This window comes from Girardinichthys multiradiatus, chromosome 21, assembly GCF_021462225.1.
Source record: "Girardinichthys multiradiatus isolate DD_20200921_A chromosome 21, DD_fGirMul_XY1, whole genome shotgun sequence".
Lineage (NCBI taxonomy): Eukaryota > Metazoa > Chordata > Actinopteri > Cyprinodontiformes > Goodeidae > Girardinichthys > Girardinichthys multiradiatus.
The window spans coordinates 32,860,564-32,879,040 of NC_061813.1; the positions used below are offsets into that span (position 1 = coordinate 32,860,564).

Consider the following 18,477-nt stretch of genomic DNA (forward strand, 5'->3'; position numbering starts at 1 on the left):
TTTTTTTTTATTTGCATTGCAAACTTCATTTGAATTGGTGAGTTTCCTGGTATGAATTTGGCTTCTAAACATGAATTTTTATTAGGTTTGTGGTTTTCTACGAGTCTTATCCATTCTGAACTCTTTTGTTTTCCTGTCAGAACCCCTATGTCCATTTTCATCTATCCACCATTTGCATTCCACCAGTGCCACTTATAATAAAACAGCCCCACAGCATGATACTGCCGCTGCAGTGCTTGACAGTTGACACATTGTTTGAAAGCCTCACCATGACTCCTTCAAAGACATGTTTTGTCATTAGCAGCTCATGCATGTCTCAACTAAAAATAAAGGTTTTTTTAATTTTAAACCAGAGGCTTCTTTCAGGGTCTTCACCTTTTCAGTTCATGACAACGTAAAACTGCCTTCCCTGTGGACAGACACTTGATTTCCACCAGCTTCCAGTTCAAAGCAGGCTCCAACCTTGATGGTTCCTGTATTATCTAGGCAATTTCCTTTCCTGTAGGCATGACAGTTTTTGTCAGTTGGTTGTTGACACACAACAAATATCCCAAACACATATTAATACAGATTCTAAAATACATAAAACACAATCCTGTTGAAAATGTATGGACTATTTAGAAGCCAGGTTGGGGAAAAGAAGGATCCTAGGCAGGTTGCAGGACACGATAGGAAGAAGTAACTACCATGGCTTCTCTACATTAATGTTGAACATGTGTGAGTTATAGGAAGGTCATAGCAAATTTAAACACGTGCAGCCAATTCTTATTTATAAAAATCACTATTTTGTTCCATCAAATTTATAGGCAGCAAATAATAACAGTTAAAGTAAATCACCAAAAGCTAAATTTAATGAAAACATGCATGTCAAAGATGTGTGAATGTAAACTTCTGACAGGGACTGAAGGTCCACTTGGTTTGATAAAAACAGAAACATTTACTGTGGATTCAGAAGGACAAAGACTCAAACTGATTATTTTTAAAACAGTATGCAAAATATGAGGTGGTGTTAGATTCGAAGACATCACTCCAATCTATTAAATTTCTTTTTTTGTTTTTTAATCTGTGCAAACACTGAAAAATGAAGAATCAAGAGCAGAAAAATAGATTAATCGTCGACAATCTTCTTTTGTACTGCGAATATATAAACTTCTATAGCTGCAGCCAAGGTTTTAACATGTCTATGCTAAAGGAATATGTGCAGTCCTCATTTTGACATTTATTGCTGGGATCCATTGGAAGAAAACTGAATCGGTCATCAGTATAAATCCATTAAAGCTGAGAGAAGAGCTGAGCAGCATTGTCAACATTTACCGGTTCCTTTGGCGGCTCTTTGGGAACCTAAAACGCCAGAACATACATGTTATTATCTGTATCATAAAAGTTTAGTTAATTAAAGCATAAAAAGTCAAGTTTCATCCTTTACCTGTGTTTGTTTCTTTGTTTGAGGAGCAACAGCCTTGGAAATGCTCTTCACATCCCTCTGGACCTCTGTAAATATCTGGTTTAGGTTCTCCACCTTCTCATTTTTCACTGCATTGATCTGTCAAAACACAAAACCTGCTGAAGCAAGTGTAAATTGTACACTGAATTGGATCTAAGATAGATGGGAGTGGGGCTGGTTAATACATGTGCATAACTCAAGGAGGAAAGAAATAAGATGTTACATTTTTAAGAGTTGTTGTGACAGGTTTAGCTTTGTTCTTCATCTTCAAACGCCTGTTGGCCACTTGAAAGACGTTCTTCTGTTTTTTCCCTTTCTGTTTGTTCTTTGCCATGTTCGCTGAGGGAAATAGAAAAAAAAGCAGAGAAATATTTAGGCAAAGGGGATTTCGTTTGAACACCGTGGCCTTTTTTCGCCTTGCTTGTACAGAGTAAAAAATAAAGAGGTTGTTTGAACCTGGTTTAGGTGGCCAGCATCAAACCCCTCATCATACTTAAAACACCTTTTTGCATTTTTGTACCACAAACCGAAGTCCTTCTGAGGTGAGTTGTACAAAACTGGAATGATGTTTTAACCAGAGATCTTTAAGGTTTTTCTCCTTATTTACCCCATTGATTCATCGAAATGCTTAACTACCAAGAGTAATAAAATGATGCACAACAGTTTTATAGTACATGAGTAAAAATGGCTTGTTTAGAGTTATGAAAGGGAAGAATGTAATTAAAACCACATATTTAAACACAATGTTTAATATTTAGTTAGTTCAAATTACCAAAATTATTTCTATGTTCTGAATCACGGAATAATAAGAGAATTATTTGTTTTACTTTATTGTAAGTCAGATGTTTATATTTATTATCTAAGTATTTGATAGAACTGCCTTTTAAACTGTATAATTTAAATGGTGGTGCATTTAATTTTCTAGGTGATGTCTTGAGATGTTCATTCAATATTTCCAATTTATGTTTTCCTCATTGTTTCAAGTGCACCAGTCCCTCCTGCAGCAAAACACACCCACAACACAATGCTGCTATTGCCGTACTTTACACTTGGGATGTATTCTCAGGCTTGCAAGCTTTCCCTTTACCTCTGAATGCACATAAAAACAGTAATTTTGGTCAAACACTTTAATTATAGTTTCAGCAGACCACTTGACATTTTGGCTTTTGAGTAAAGGCATCTTCCTCTCTGAGTGGCCTTTCAGCCAATTTCAGTATAAGGCTAGTTTCTTTGTGGATGACAGTCTCTTACCAACTTCATCCAGCATCTTTAGAAGGTCTTTTGTTTATGTTCTGGGGTTGATCTGCACATTCCCCAGCATGTTTATCTCGGGGACACAGAGCCCATCTCCTTCCTGGAGGGTATGATGGCTGGACATTCCTATGTTGTTTGTACTTGCATGTAATTGTTCAAAGGGATTAGCATGGCAGATTCAGGCATCCGGAAATCGTTTATTGACTGATTTCTGTTGATTGTCCTATGATGTCACTCAAGGAAGAAACGTGTCTGACCTATCTTCATTTAACTCAAAAGCTGTTAATTAATTAATTAAATAGAAGCTTCCGAAACCATGACATCATCATCTACACTGTTTAAAGGCCTAGAATATAATAATAATAGTGCATATAATCTTATTGCATGTAAATTTGACACTAACCCCTAACCCTAAAACAAGCAATAACATAAGCTAGCAAATTCGGTCTCCATTTATTATTCTAGCAATTAAACTGTATTTATGAGCCCAAATCAAACAAATTGATCAGATGTCCTCATTCTGGGATCTGGTACTGAAAGAAATCTACATAATAGTAATTTTGGATACTCAATGCTGGAAGTGTTGATACTTTACTGTAGCCAAAAATTACTCAAATTTATAGACAAAACATGAAATACCTTGATCTGATCATTTCCACCATGATGCAAAGGTCTAATTAAACTGAAGTGAAACTAATCATATAGACGTATTGTGAAAACTTTTTGTGCCACACCGGTCGTTTCTAAGGCTTATTTTTGTAGTTGCCTTGATAAATGGGTTAGCTGTGTTCCCCGGTGTTTTGTTAGCAGGTGCTAGCATGCTCGTCTAAAACACTTATAGCCCTAACGTTTCATACATGTGCCCTTTAACTAATATCGAACTTGTTATTGTCCGCTTTCCACATTGTAAACAAACTTGTAATCACAACATATTTAGTCATACAGGCTAACAGACAGGTTTTAATTAAGCTAGCCCAAAGGTGATACTCAAAATTAGCAAATAAACGCATCAAATAAAAGTATACATACCTTTTTATATGAAAAGCAATGTTTGTGAGTTCATTCATGTGCTATAAACGTGCTTTGCCTGGTACGTCACTTGCGTGCGACGACACGGAATTACCACGTCCTGAATTGTTAAAGCCGACCGTGGGGCCGCCATTTTGGTCAGGTCAAGGTTTTTGGGGGAACAGGGAGGGATCTGCTCATATTGTACTGTGGTACAGGACATTTGTGCCACTTTTAGATGTTACCTAAATAGAGTCTATTTCGTAAATTGCAGGTTAATCTATACGATATGATACAATGATTAGATTGGATTAGATTGGATTAGATTAGATTAGATTAGATTAGATGATATCAGAGTAGAGTAGAGTAGAGTAGATTAGAATGTACAATTGCATTCAATTTGTTTTCCAAACATTGCATTTTTGCAATAACTCACAATAAAATCTGTTGCAACCAGATGTATTCAGAAGTCAAAAATCTATAAATAGAGACCACCTGTGTGTAATTTAATCCAGCTGGTCTCTGAAGGCCTTCGAGGTTTTTTAGAGAACAGTAGTGAACTAACAGCATCATGGAGACCAAGGAACACAGCAGACAAATCATGGATAAAGTTTTGGAAAAGTTTAAAGCAGGATTATGTTATAAAACAATATCCCAAGCTTTGAACATTTTACAGAGCTCTGTTTAATCCATCATCTGAAAATGGAAAGAGGATGGGATGGATACAAACAAGAGCTGCAGTGCATCATAAAAACTATGTCACTACAATACTTCTGTGTTACTGAATACTGCTATAAAAATATGGATTACAAATAACCCATATTTTCCTCACTTCTTTCTTTCTTTTTATTCCTCACATGGCCCGAGCATTCTTTGTGAGCTGTAGCATCTTGACCACTAAACGTATACATCAAGTGTGGGTATTAAGAGCAGTTAAACTCTATCCAGCTTCTGTAAAGTGCATTAAGACGAGATGTGTAAGGAAGTGGCACTATATAAATAAACTGCATTGAAAACTGAATCAAGGTAAAAAAATATTACTAGCCTGCAGAATTTTTATATGCGCGAGTCTATCCAGGCAATTGCGATATTACTCACATTGATACCATTGATACTAAGGCACAGACACACATGCTGAACACATCTCATGCTACAGGGATGTTTTTCTTCAGCAGAGACAAGCAAGCTAGTGAGAGTTGATGTGAGGATTGATGGAGTTAAAAACAGGGCAACCCAGGAAGACCTGTAAGTGGCTTCTAACGACTTGAGACTGGGCCAGAGGTTCAACTTCCAGCAGGACAATGAGCTTAAACATACAGCCAGAGTTTGAATGAAATGGTTTAGATCAATGTATATTCATGTTTCAAAGTCCCAATCAAAGACCAGAATTAAATCTAATTTCGAATCTATCGCCTGTATTGATTATGGATGTTCAGGGATGCTCTCAAATCAGTCTATCAAAGCTTGAGCTATTTTGCGAAGTATACGCAAACATTCTGTGTCTGGGTGTACAATGGTACAGACATATCACAAAAGACACAAGTGGCTGAAAAAGATGGTATTTATGCATTGATTACAAATGCACTCCATGCTTTTATGATTTTTACTTGTGAAAACTTTTCAAAGAATTGTTTTGCATCCACTTCACAATGATCCAATACTTTGTGTTGACCTATCACATAAAACCTCAATAAAATACACTTAAGCAGAGCCTCTAGCTCTGAAGGTCTGCTTCACTAAAATGTGGCGGTTTTGCTTAGCACCAGCAGATGGCGCTATTTCACTATAACAGACATCTCCGCAGCCAACACGGTCTTCATCCAGCACTGCGATGCAAACCTCATTATGTCATGCTGCACTGAGCAGCAGTTGCCACTGGGCTACAAAATAATAACCTACAAGCTCGGTGAAAATCTTAATGAGACTAAATATTGAATATCTGTTAGAAAATACCTGTTTTGTCTGAAATGCTTTTATTGGGTTTGTCGTCATATGCATTTATGATGTAGCCAATATTTAGAAATATACATTTATGGAGAGAGAGAGATGCATCCCTACCTATTTCATTGGAATTTCATGTGTTAGTGCAATGCGTTGTGATTTTATTAATATTTCATGAAGGCCATCACCGTCCTCAGATTATATATTTAATATTATATATTTAATATAAACAAAATTCAATGAAGAAGAATATTGTTCCTTTATATTATATTATTTCTCTGCCCGGGTTTGTTTGCTGTCATTTGGATCTGACAATTACAGGTATAATTGAAGTCTGGTTTCACCTTGCACCGCCACCCTGTGCTGCGTCACATTATTGCATAATGTCAAGCAAAATCTGTTAGATGAAAAGCGAAAGAGCATTAATCTGCATGTTTCTCCGACATAAATGACGAATTAGCAGCCTCGCATTGATCCGGAGCGTCGCATCAGCGCATCTAAGCTCCTCCCGAAGTCCCCGTACGCGTACATCATGTGGCCAAAACCAGCCTGACAGGCTCGCCGCGCACAGACTATATAAACTAAGCAGCTGTCAGGTGGAGGACACTGGCAGCTCTGGCCTGTGCTGGGAGATTACAGCACTGCAGAAAACACTTTAACAATGTCTCAGGCTTGGGGATACGCAGCGAATAACGGTGAGGCGCCCTTTGCACGGTGCATTGGTAAAATTATTATTAGAGCCCGACATAGGAACTGGCAGGATGCTGAATAAATTAAAGAATAATGCACATCCACTGATCTATGCAGAGATTTTTTTTTATTTTTTTTATCTGAATATGATTATTGTGCGCGTTTTGGGTGATTTTTACGCACACATTCCACCATCAAGATGCAGAGTTTATCCGCACTAAGCCTACTCTTATTTTCTGAAATTAATCTGTTAATTACATTTTTATTTTTATTTTTTATTATGCATGATATCCAGGACCCGACAAATGGGCTGACAGCTTCCCAATCGCGAACGGACCCCGCCAGTCTCCCATCGACGTCGTGCCGGGGGAAGCATCTTACGACGCGGAGCTGAAGCCGCTCGTCCTAAAGTACGACCCGTCCACCTGCCTGGAGATCCTCAACAACGGCCATTCCTTCCAAGTGACCTTCGTTGACGACACCGACAGCTCAAGTTAGTGTCTAATGAATAGTGCGTGGATTCTGACATTTCAGCATTCATACCAATGCGTCCTAATTAAGACCAATTGGCCAACATTCTAGCAGTTGTTTAAGATTAGCATGTTTCAGCCTAATTCATATCAATTGGGTTCAATTCTGTTGATTTTTGCAGCGCCAATTCACAACAAGGTCATCTGAAGGGGCTTTACGAGACAAACACATACCATTACACATCAGTTTATACAGAAATATGTCAAGTCAGTCTAATACAAAGCAATATTATATATTAATAGATATAAATAGGATAGATATTAGACTAGATGCAGCTCTTTAATTTTCCTGTTTAGGTCCCTTTGCATGCTTTAATTGCAGGCAAACTGATGAATGAAGACTCATGCATTGAGTTTCCATTCTTATTGTGCAGCACTTGACCTCTAAAAGTGCAGAAGTCACAAACGTTTAAAAACTGTTTTCTGTTTACTTTTATATTTCTTAATTAAATCTGGATTTCTTGCTTTTGTGTTTCATAATTGACACAGTATGCATTTATGGTCATCATAATTTACAAACCAAACCAAAATGGATTCTATGTCTTAAACTAACACCGCAGAAATGAACTAAAACAAAACAACTGATGCATTGATCTGTATTTGAATAACTTGTAGTACTACAATGGATACATTTATCTTCACAACAGCTTTTCTATTAATAAAATATTTTATTGTAATCTGTAGCTCTATATAAGACATTTTTAAATATAATTTTATTTTTTACCTTTATTTGTTGACTTTGTAGCTGCTTAGAAAGTGCATGTAGCCATAATCTTCCACCAGAGGTAGAATCCAATACATCAGGTTTTTGTGGGAAGTACAAACTTTGTTAAAGATGTAGAGGTCTTAGAAATATGTACATCATAAATGATGCATTTAAAGTTACAGCGTTAGGGCTGGAAACAAATGAATATGTTGTTAGTGTAAATATAAGGCCAGGGTTTTCACCCGTGTTGAACTTATCTCACCTGCTTTTTTTTTATCTTTTAAATAGATATTTTACTTAAAACTTTTTGTTTTTGCCTTTATTGACATGCAATTGAAAAGCAACCCATAAAACCACACAGACCCCAACTGAATTGGAAATGTAGCCCCTAGTAACCGTTTCCCATGGCGACTCCTATGCTGGCAGCGAGTTCAAAAGTGCAAAAGTGAAAGAAAAGTGCAAAAGTGAAAAAAAGTGTGTTAGGGGTTTGGATGTGTGTTCTGCAAAAAGAACACGGTCTAATGTTGCTTTGCTCTCTTAAACCTAACTGGGGATCACATCATTGTGCTTTTTTTTTTGTGTGTGTGTGAATTTAATTTAGATTAGAATTGAATTACTGTGTTTAACCTGGATAGTTGGTCTGAGGATATCTGCTAGATGAGAGCGAGTCACTTATCTGTTTCTTATTTTGACACCTACATCTTCTAAATGAAGAGTCTGTTTGTCCTGTTTACAGGAAATGATCATGCATCATATGTGCTCTGTGGAAAGCATGAATGTGTCTGTTTTTTCTATTTATTAGTTTATTAAATAGTCACCGCTGTGAAATGTTTTGTGTGTCTCGGTTTTTTCCACTGCTTTGTATTCTGTGACTTAATATAGATTTTGCAATACTGGAAGGAAGGTAGCAACCCTTGGACAGTATTTTGGGGATTCGTTTGCTATGTTCTTACAAAACAGGAACTGAGTCTGTTTCATCAAGTCGGAAGGGTGAATCTTATCTTATTTAGGTTGTTCAAGGATGCATTTCCTTTACAATATCTTTTTGTTTCAACACTGAAACCCTCACTGTGGCCGACTCATGCTAAGTGGAGAGTAAAATGACTGAAAAGTATTTCTTTTTTTTACAGCTCTGAAAGACGGACCAATCTCAGGGATTTACAGGCTGAAGCAGTTTCATTTTCACTGGGGGGCTTCAGATGACAAGGGGTCTGAACATACTGTGGCCGGGACCAAATATCCCGCTGAAGTAAGGATTGTCTATTTTACGGATTTAACTGCTATAAAAGGTTGAAGCTGACAGAGTAACGAAGTTTAAAGGGATAGTTCATAGTTGGTCCTGGAGGCTAAAGCTAACAGCCAGTCCAAAAGAGAAGAACAAAGCGGGCTTCCACTGTCTTAAAAAAGCTCCTATCTCAAGATCGTCAAAAATATTTGAAGCACTTGCATTTACACAGAAGCCAATTGTAGGAAGTGATGCACCTTCACTGATCTTCACGAATGAAAATTACTTTAAAATTAGACATTTACTAGGGCCCAAAACTCTGTACAAGCTGCCAAATTAGTTCATGTTTCACACAAGAAGATTACAGAATAACTCCTACCTCCTTTTCCTGAATAGATTACCATCAGTTTCAGCAAAAATACTTCCTCAATGCAAACCTGTTGACAATTTAAAGGGTTATAAATTTGTTTTTTAGTACAATTGATTGATTTTTTCTGAGATTAGAGATGCTTTTAAGGGTTTGGATACTGAAGCAATTAGCCAATTAAAATCAATTCTGGATCCTAAATGTTTTATCATTGCTACTTTTACCACAATGAGATTAAAATCAGCATTATTCACCCTTTAAATACCACTAGTTCAGCACACTGTCGTGCCTAATTGATTTCTTAATTACAAAACAATCCAATTTAATTACAATTACAAATTAATCCAACATGGTGAAGTTCCAATTCATATCCAGTCAGAGACAGCACTATTCAGTCTCATTACCTAATTATACAGCAATAAAATACAGTTTTTGCCACTTGGCTGTTTTTTGACAGAAACTGTACGATTATTGTTATTTATTTCTAAAACAACCATAAGATTAAGTGTCATTTTCATGACACCTTAAAAATTTGGGGCATAGAAAAAAGCTTAAAAGTCGTTATTTAATATCCATACATTAAAATATGATGATCAATCCTCCTAATTCTTTCCTAGCTCCATCTGGTGCACTGGAACACCAAATATGAAAGCTTTGGGAAAGCTGCTAGTCAGCCTGATGGGCTTGCTGTTGTTGGAGTTTTCTTAAAGGTGAGCAATTATTGGTTGTAGTCATTCAATATAACCTTAACACTTCACAACTACTAACACTGGAATTCTATTAATTCCTCTTTTAGATCGGTGCAAAAAATGCCAGTCTCCAGAAACTTATTGACGCATTTGAATCAATCAAGACCAAAGTAAGCTCTTATTAAATTGTATTCTTGTACATGTTTTTTATCCATACATGTGGATTCTATGACCCTTTCTTTGATGTACTTTTAGGGCACGCAAAGTTCCTTTGCTAACTTCAACCCTGCAACATTGTTACCTGGTTGCTTAGACTACTGGACGTACGATGGATCTCTCACAACTCCCCCTCTGCTTGAAAGCGTTACCTGGATAGTCTGCAAAGAGCCAATCAGCATCAGCTCTGAGCAGGTAATTCTACTTAGAGAGCCCATTCTTCCATACCAGGGAGACTGGCTGTGTTACCGCACACTAGAGCAGCTCTGTGTACGAATACTCTCCCTTTTGCTGTGATCTGAATCAAGGGCCCGATTGTTGGAGTCATGGGCATGCCTGAAAGAAGAAGAAACGTTTTGTAGGGGGAGGGAATGCAATACAACCCATGCCCTCCCCATTTTACTTTCGAATGTGAAAAAATTAAACTGGCGACAGAGAGAAAGAGTAAGCGAGAGTTCACACAGACCACAATGTGTCAATGCGTACATGGTTAGTCAGAAGGAAATATTCAGCCCGCACAGTACATCAAAGTATGAAGCTGAAGTTAGATGCAGTCATCCTGTGAGTCTGCAGCTTTCAAAGTAAATATGGTTTCTGTCTGCGTTTATCAAAACCTCAAACACTGCAGTTAGGACAGACATTTGACCCCGCCGGATTGTTTTTTCCCTTGTACCTAAAGTATTTGGCCCATGTGAAAAATAACACTGCATGCACAAATTGTGTTTCCTGGTTGTGAGTGGGTATCTCAAGATTAAACAGGTAAAAGGTTCAAGAGTAAACAGATAAAAGGCAAAGTGGAAAGGCATAACCTTTCCACTTAGTGCCCTTTCAAGCTTGGCCCAAGAGTTGCAGGCAAATAAGTGATCAGCCATCAGTTATCTATCAGGTGATTGCAAGGGATTGAAACTATTACCTAGATTATTTAGTCAAAGCTGTAAAAAACCAATAAACTCGCCATGTACACCGTCCTCACATGGTAGAAGCTTTGCTAAGGAGCGTGTAAATTATTAACTCATTATCCAGCGTTGATGGAAAATCCTTTAAATAGGTCATCTGACACAACCATGTGGAAACTGATTTGCTAGATTATAGTTCCTTTGTTACAAAAATCCCTCAATATTTTAGGAAATTATAGTGTGGGGTCAGATTAAATAAACAATTAAAATTGAAATCTACGCCCATTTCTTCATAGTAATGATAAAGATGATGTAATTAGCATGTTAGCTTAGGTTAGAGTGAAACTAAAGTAAACTATACTCAGTTTCGCTATGTCTTTTTTGGTGACTTTGGAAAGTGAACCGACTGTTTCAATGTATTTTTGCTTGTTAGTTTTGAAAAAATTTAGAAAGCAAGGGAGCTAACAGCTAACCTGAACGTAGCATAAGAGGGGAAGTGGTTAACAATCTCAATCTCAATGGTTTGTTAGCTTAGGGTAGCTAACAAACCTATCTATATTAACCAATATTCCTTTTTAAATAACTTTTCACACAGTTATGTTGCCTGATAAATAGATTTTAATTCAGTTTATTTTTGTTTTTTGTTTTGTTTACAAGGATTTTAGAATATTTGATATTTGTGTGCTTAAGTTTAAGATAAGCTTGGACACTAAATGCTAAACATGAATAAAGCATTAAAAGATGATTCCCTTATTTTAAGATCAGCCTTTTTCCCCAAAACAGCCGTGTATCAGTTGTGGACTTACACAAGAAAGTTGTTTAAATTGGGAAAATGGATTTCCAACTGATTTAACTAGCAGTAAACTGCTCCAGTCAACAGTATACGGTGTCTGCGGATTAAAATCAGTCGCAGTATGTTTGTGTTATAACAAAATCACAGGAGGGCGGGAATGACTACGTTCCTCTTCTCTCGTTTCACAGATGGGCAAATTCCGCAGCCTTCTCTTCTCTGCTGAGGGTGAGGCCGAATGCTGCATGGTGGACAACTATCGCCCTCCCCAACCACTCAAGGGTCGCCCTGTCCGTGCTTCCTTCAAGTAGATCCCATCCCCCCCTTTTGCCCTTTATCCCCAGTGGCCTCTCTTCCTCCCTTCCCCGCTTTCAGAAGTACCTTTTTTTTGCAGCAAACCTTAGAAAGAACACATTTCTCTTTTAGTCCAGTTTTAAAACAAAACCACTGCATTTATTGTGTGTACAATACCAGCAAGTATGGCCTGTTATAATTCATTTTTAAAGAAAATCACTTGGTGGCAGAAATATTTTCACCAGAATGGTGCTCTGGAACTAGCAGGAAGCACAAGCTGTACAGTTCCAGTTTACGGGGGGAGGATAACACCTTGGTGCCGAAAGTGGACACACGGACACGCAGGACACTCCCGCTGCCAATCTAGCTGTAATAGCTGACTGACTGTCAGCCTTTGCAACGCTGCAGCTTACTGTAATGCTGCAGCCGCTTCCATTGCAAGAGATTGACTTAGAAAATCCCCCTCTGGCTCACAAACACACCCAAACACACACACACACACACACACACACACACACACACACACACACCGTCACACATGCAGTCCCATGCAGACATGCTGCCTGAAGGCATTGACCTCCTTATTGATACTAATCGCACAGCGCTATACTGAGTAAGGGCTGACAGCTCCATAAAAATAACTTGCAACTATTGTTTTTAAAGCGTATATTCTTTATTTTTATGATAGATTGTGTCTTAAATCCTGACAGTTTATGCAAATTAAGCATAAGTGATTCCTAAATGTTGCATTGTGACAAACATCATCTCTTTTTCTTTAAATCCTGATAATTATAGCAGTAAAGATAAAATGTACAGTAGCCTTGTGGTACACCATAGCAGCTAGCACTCAAGGCCAATGATGAAACCTTCCTGTGAGGTCAAGTAAAAAAGAAACGTGCCAAAAGGGCCGATAATCCTGTTAGCACAGTGTCCTCTACAGGAGAATGATTAACAAAAGGCGTTTCTAAAGAAGAATGTTTATCCAGAAAGATTTAAATAAAATATACATCATAAAAATATAAAAACACCTAAATGTAAATCATTGATGGGACTGTGTGTGTAATGTCATTTTTGTCTGGCGATGGACATTTACTAGTTGAATAAATATATTTTATGATTGATTTGTGTCATTTCTTCTGTGTGTCTATGCTCATTTTGTTCTTTGTTCAAAAATCTGTCATTAATAGTATTATTTTTCAAAGTACTAAAGCCTTATGTAGAATGAGGATGCAGACAAGCAGATGTTATTTTAAACTCATCTAAATGACTTTTTGCTTGAAATCCAGTTAATGAAATATACTCACTTTGTCAAACCAATGTGAAATCAGCCAATCATTTGGCAGCAACTTCATGCATTTAGACATCAACAAATGACTCTGAGTGTTGAATAGTTTTTAGTGCCTGGTGGGCTTGTGTGATATATTTAACATAAAATGACATGAAATAAAAAGGGTGATATCCAGTTGACAGGAGATGTGTAGACATTGTTTTGTTGATGCCAGAGCTCAGAGGAGAATGAGCAAACTGGTTTTAGATAATTCAAAGTCAAAAGTGGCTCAAATAACCACTCCTTACAACCAAAGCACCAGGCTATAGGCTAAAGCACCAGCAGACAACCCCAGGCGCTGCTCTACTTACAAACGGAAATCTGTGGCAACAGTTCTAACAATTGTGAAAATGTTGCCTGGTCCAATGAGAGAGGATTTCTGCTTCGACATTCAAATGCTACATTCAGAATTTGGTGTAAACACGCTGTAACATTAAAACATGGACTGGCTTGTATTGATGTTTCAGGCAGGTGGTGGTGGTATGACGGTGTGGTGGATTTTTCTGGACCCCTTAATACCAAATAAAAATCATTTAAATGCAACAGCATTCCTGAGTATTGTTTCTGTTCATGTCCATCACTTTTGTCCACAGGGTAGCCATCTTCTGATGTGTACTTCCAGTAGGATAATGTCCTGTGTCACAAATCCCAAATCATCTCAAATGGATTTCTTCAACGTGACAGTGAATAAGCTCACTGCCATTCAATTGTCTTCACAGTCACCAGACCTCAGTCCAAAAAAGCACCTTTGGTATGTGGTAGAATGACAGCTTTGCATCGTCGATGTGCAGCTAACGAATCTACAACACTGTGTTGCTATCATGGATCAGAGTCTCTTGTTGAATCTATACATGGAAGAGTTAAACCGGTTGTGATGGCAAAAAGGGATTCAACCCAGTGCTAGCAAGGAATACCTAATAAAGTTGCTGTTTAGTACTTTTTACTAGTGGTTTTCTCTCTGCCCGGGTCTAGTTTTTATCAATTTAAAGAATGTTACAATAACAGAACCTAATATGTCAACTAGCTGGTTGAGACTTTTTTTTTGGGTGGTTTGTTTAATCACAAATAAATTAGACAAAGTAAGAGTAACAATAGTGGTTCCACTTGAAAAATGTTCTTTTATGTCTTATCTTTACACAGGTACCAAAAGTTTGCATGTAGACCTTATAACTGTATTATAAGCTATATTAGATTTCTTTCAGGTATGCAATTTCAGGTGGGAATTGCTCTAAAACCCCCCAGAGCTTAACAGGATAATACTAAATATTTAACACATTGGAAAAATGTGTTTTCTTCATTTTTTAAGCTTTGAATGTTTGGGATAGCTAGTAATCTAAATCTTAAAAGTTTAAATTTAGAGATGCTGAAGAGGACGAAACCTTTTACAAATATTTTGTTCATTAAAGTGATTGAGTAGCATTGGCGCTGATCAGACATTTGGTTTATAGGTGATAATTACCATGTATGCATGGGCTGCTGACACTTGGTAACACCTCTGTTTCAGTTCACTAAAGATGTTAATCAGCAACTGCACTTCACATTCCTCAGAAATGTGAGCAGACACCTTTCTTGTAAACTGTCTGCAGAAAGATGAGCTCAGAACAGCTTATCTGACCGGATTTTATTTTTAGCCCACACTTTGTGTTTGTGTCTTTATGGGAGAAGTAAGCCTTTCTGCACCAAGCTAAAAATATACCTGGACTTTAGACTCCAGCATCACACAAAACGTGTGTCCTCCTGAAACATCAATGTAAATAACTGCTATCGAGTGGTGATGCATTGGTCTCATTAATACAGTCAGGTCGATATGGAGCTCTATACAAAAACAGAGAGGGAACTTTGCTTAGGGCCACATCAATTAGTAGTGGTGCAATGCACGAAGTTCAGTAAATGTTAACAATGAGACCAGACAGTCATCAACCCAAATCCTTGGGGATTCACCTATCAGCTTCTGAGAAAAACCAGTCCAACCAGAAATAATTTTGTTCTCGGTTTGAGAAATATCTGATGTACTGTTAGTCACCTTTAAAGAAACTAGTTTCCCAGGAGTATTTCCGGGAACAAACCAGTTCAACGTTCTATTGTTTTATTTTTAATGCTGCACCTGTCCAATGCTTTCAAGAATAATAGGGGTAGATGTAACGTCTGGAACTTGTTCACATTTTGTTACGCTACAACATCTACTCAGTGTATTCTACTGGGATTTTGTGCGATAGACCAACATAAACTAGTGTGCAATTCTGAAGTGGAAGGGAAAGTTACATGATTTTTAATGCATTTTACAAATAAAAATCTGAATAGTGTGGCATATATTTCCATTCAGCCTCTCTGAGTCAAAACATTTTAGAGCCATCGGCTGCAATATCATCTAGACACCTACATTTTTCAGATCAATTTTCATGTCTTGCCATAAATTCTCAGTTGGATTAACATCTAGACTTTGACTGGGACATTCTAACACATGAACATGCTTGAATATGAACCATTTGATTGTAGCAGTGGTTATATTTAGGGTCATTGTCCTGATGACAGGTGAACCTCTGTCCCAGTCTTTACTCTTTTACAGCCTCTAACTGGTTCTCTTGCAGGATTGCTATGTGTTTAGTTCCATTCATCTTCCCATTAACTCTGACCAGCTTCCCTGTCTGTGCTGAAGATAAGGAAACCCACAGCACCCGCAGCACCCTCACCACGTTACACTGTGGGGATTTTGTGTTCAGGGTGAAGAACATTTATAGTTTACTTCACATGGTATTTTTGCCAAAACATTGAATTTTTGTCTCATCTGACCAGAACACCTACTTCCACATGTTTGCTGTATCCCTCAAATGGCTTGTGCAAACTGTAAAGTTATTATGTCTTTTCTTTCTAACAATGGCTTTCCTTCTTTTCAGTTTTCCATAAAGGCCAGATGTGTTGAGTCATCAGACCCTCCCACCTGAGTTTTGGATCGGTGCAGCTCATTTGGAGGCTGTTTCCCTGAATAATTCTCTCCCTGCCCTACCTGACTTAGGTGGACAGGTATATCTTGGATGGGTCATTTGTCACTTTAAGAAAAGCTTGAGATTTAACATAAAATGTATTTATTTGTCTGCCATTACAGTCTGGTTTATCTTTAAATTCAGTTTGTTGGGCAAAGTAACTGTAGTTTACAGAATGGGTGACATGAAAGATTCCCCTAATTCGCCTAAAAGGCTGCTAAATCCTATTTAATCCAACATATCCAAACATGTATATGGTATTAAAAAGAATGTGGTCTTCCTAGTTTTCTTGTTTAAACCTGATCATTGTTACTATTTCCAATTTTAGTTTTAACTCCTGAGAAATGAAAATAAAATCCATATCTTTTGACCAAGATTCCATTTAGAGTAAACACACAATCTTCTTTTGTCTATTACCTTATGGTTATGTAATATTTCTTCATTCACATTCATTGGGCCCTTCCCATTTACCTTGTTAAAATATCCTCGCTAATCCAACATAAGAGTTAAAACATGCGAATCTAAAAATAACACTGGCCGAGCATTATGTAAGAGCACTCCAGGAAATACAGTAACGTGTATGTAGGTATGCCGTTTTCTCCAACTAGGAATTTGAAAAGCACCCTCTCTAACTGCGCAGAGGAAGACCCCTTGAGTATCAACAAATCTGATTTTATCCAAACAGCTATGAATTCAGTACCACTGGATGGTATTAGAGATTGAAGCTGGTGTTACAGCAAGTAAAGACAGGACACTCAGGTAATGTACCTTCCACAAACTATTTCACACAATCTGACACAGGACTCAGTTGTGTCCCCAAACAACAGGACAACATGCTTTTTCCTTGCCGATACCAGCCCAACGCAATTCTAAAGATTTCTGTGAATTTGTGTGGAATTTTTCTGAGAATGGGCTAACTAAAGTTATTGCTTAATTATTGATGGCCAGTGTAGTCATCCTCTAAAAGTGAAACACACCCTTTCTTGGAAGAACACTCTGGGTTAGGCGTGTATGTTCTGCAACTAAGAAATATCATATGTATTTTTATTTCATTATCTTATTGACAACCCCAATTTAAAATGAAGTTGGGAGGTTGTGTATAACATAAATAAAAACAGAATACAATGATTTGCAAATCCTATTCATCATTAATGCAATTGAAAGCAGTACAAAGACAAGACATTAAATCTTTCAACGGACATCCCTGAAAAATATGTTGTTTGGATGGCAGCATATGTTGCTCCAAAACCTGTCTGTACCTTTCAGCATTAATGGCGCCTTCACAGTTGTTGAAGCTACCTATGATATGGGCTCTAACACACTGCATTCCATCACACATGCTGGTATTTAAACTTTGTGCTGATAACAATCAGAATAGTCCCGTTCCTCTTTGCCCGGAGGACACGACATCCATGATTTATAAAAACAATTTGAAATGTGGATCAGTCATATCACAGCACACTTTCCACTTTGTGTCAGTCCATCTCAAATGAGCTCGGGCCCAGAGGAGCTGGCGCCGTTTCTGGGTTTTGTTAATATATGGCGTTGGCTTTGCACGGTAGAGTTTGAACTTGCACTTGTAGATGTAGCGACGAACTGTTAACTGACGATGGTTTTCTGAATTGTTCCTGAGACCACGTCGTAATATCCGTTACTGAATGATATTGGTTTTTAATGCAGTGCCTCCAGAGGGATCCAAGGTCATAGGCGTTCATTGGTTTTCTGCCTTGCTGCTATGTGCAGAGGTTTCTCCAGATTCTCTGAATCCTTTGATGACATTATGGACAGTAGATGATGAAATCCCCACATTTCTTGCAATTGTACATTGAGAAACGTCGTTCTTAAACTGCTGGACTGTTCGCTCACGCTGTTGTTCCCAAAGTGGTGAACCTCACCCCATCGTTGCTTGTGAACGACAATTAAGCCAAAAAGCCAAAAGTGCTACAATCAAATACATAACTCACTAAGTTGTAAAAATAATATTTAAAAATGTGATCATCCAAGTTGGAAATAAATACAATATAAACTAGTTTCTTTATAGTAGTCATTTACAAAACTACAACATTTAAGGTAGAAATCTATTATATTTTGAAGCCACCACTGAATACTGATTTTCTAA

The 18,477-nt window shown here is 37.6% G+C and overlaps 2 protein-coding genes across 2 annotated transcripts; one reads left to right on the forward strand and one right to left on the reverse strand.

The window, feature by feature from the left end:
• Positions 1-829: 829 nt before the first annotated feature.
• rbis (ribosomal biogenesis factor) lies at positions 830-3,865 on the reverse strand. Its single transcript, XM_047349850.1, has 4 exons — positions 3,728-3,865; positions 1,668-1,783; positions 1,427-1,543; positions 830-1,341 (listed from the first exon to the last, which is right to left on the reverse strand). The coding sequence occupies exons 2-4, from the start codon at positions 1,776-1,778 to the stop codon at positions 1,273-1,275; spliced, it is 297 nt and encodes a 98-aa protein (XP_047205806.1). The 5' UTR covers positions 1,779-1,783; positions 3,728-3,865; the 3' UTR covers positions 830-1,272.
• A 2,316-nt stretch (positions 3,866-6,181) lies between these two features.
• On the forward strand, positions 6,182-13,171 carry LOC124858435 (carbonic anhydrase 1-like). The gene is made up of 7 exons (XM_047350472.1): positions 6,182-6,342; positions 6,633-6,830; positions 8,704-8,822; positions 9,783-9,875; positions 9,962-10,024; positions 10,110-10,265; positions 11,948-13,171. Exons 1-7 carry the CDS (start codon positions 6,309-6,311, stop codon positions 12,065-12,067), a joined length of 783 nt encoding a protein of 260 aa, XP_047206428.1. The 5' UTR covers positions 6,182-6,308; the 3' UTR covers positions 12,068-13,171.
• Positions 13,172-18,477: the final 5,306 nt, after the last annotated feature.

What these genes read in the sequence shown, in the direction of transcription:
- rbis (XM_047349850.1), bottom strand. Translation starts at nt 1,778, where the DNA reads ATGGCAAAGAACAAACAGAAAGGGAAAAAACAGAAGAACGTCTTTCAA. An exon ending in TCACAACAACTCTTAAAAAT is followed by an intron (nt 1,544 to 1,667) that starts GTAACATCTTAT and finishes GTGTTTTGACAG; the next exon opens with ATCAATGCAGTGAAAAATGA. An exon ending in AAACAAAGAAACAAACACAG is followed by an intron (nt 1,342 to 1,426) that starts GTAAAGGATGAA and finishes CTGGCGTTTTAG; the next exon opens with GTTCCCAAAGAGCCGCCAAA.
- LOC124858435 (XM_047350472.1), top strand. Translation starts at nt 6,309, where the DNA reads ATGTCTCAGGCTTGGGGATACGCAGCGAATAACG. An exon ending in TGACGACACCGACAGCTCAA is followed by an intron (nt 6,831 to 8,703) that starts GTTAGTGTCTAA and finishes TTTTTTTTACAG; the next exon opens with CTCTGAAAGACGGACCAATC. An exon ending in GGACCAAATATCCCGCTGAA is followed by an intron (nt 8,823 to 9,782) that starts GTAAGGATTGTC and finishes ATTCTTTCCTAG; the next exon opens with CTCCATCTGGTGCACTGGAA.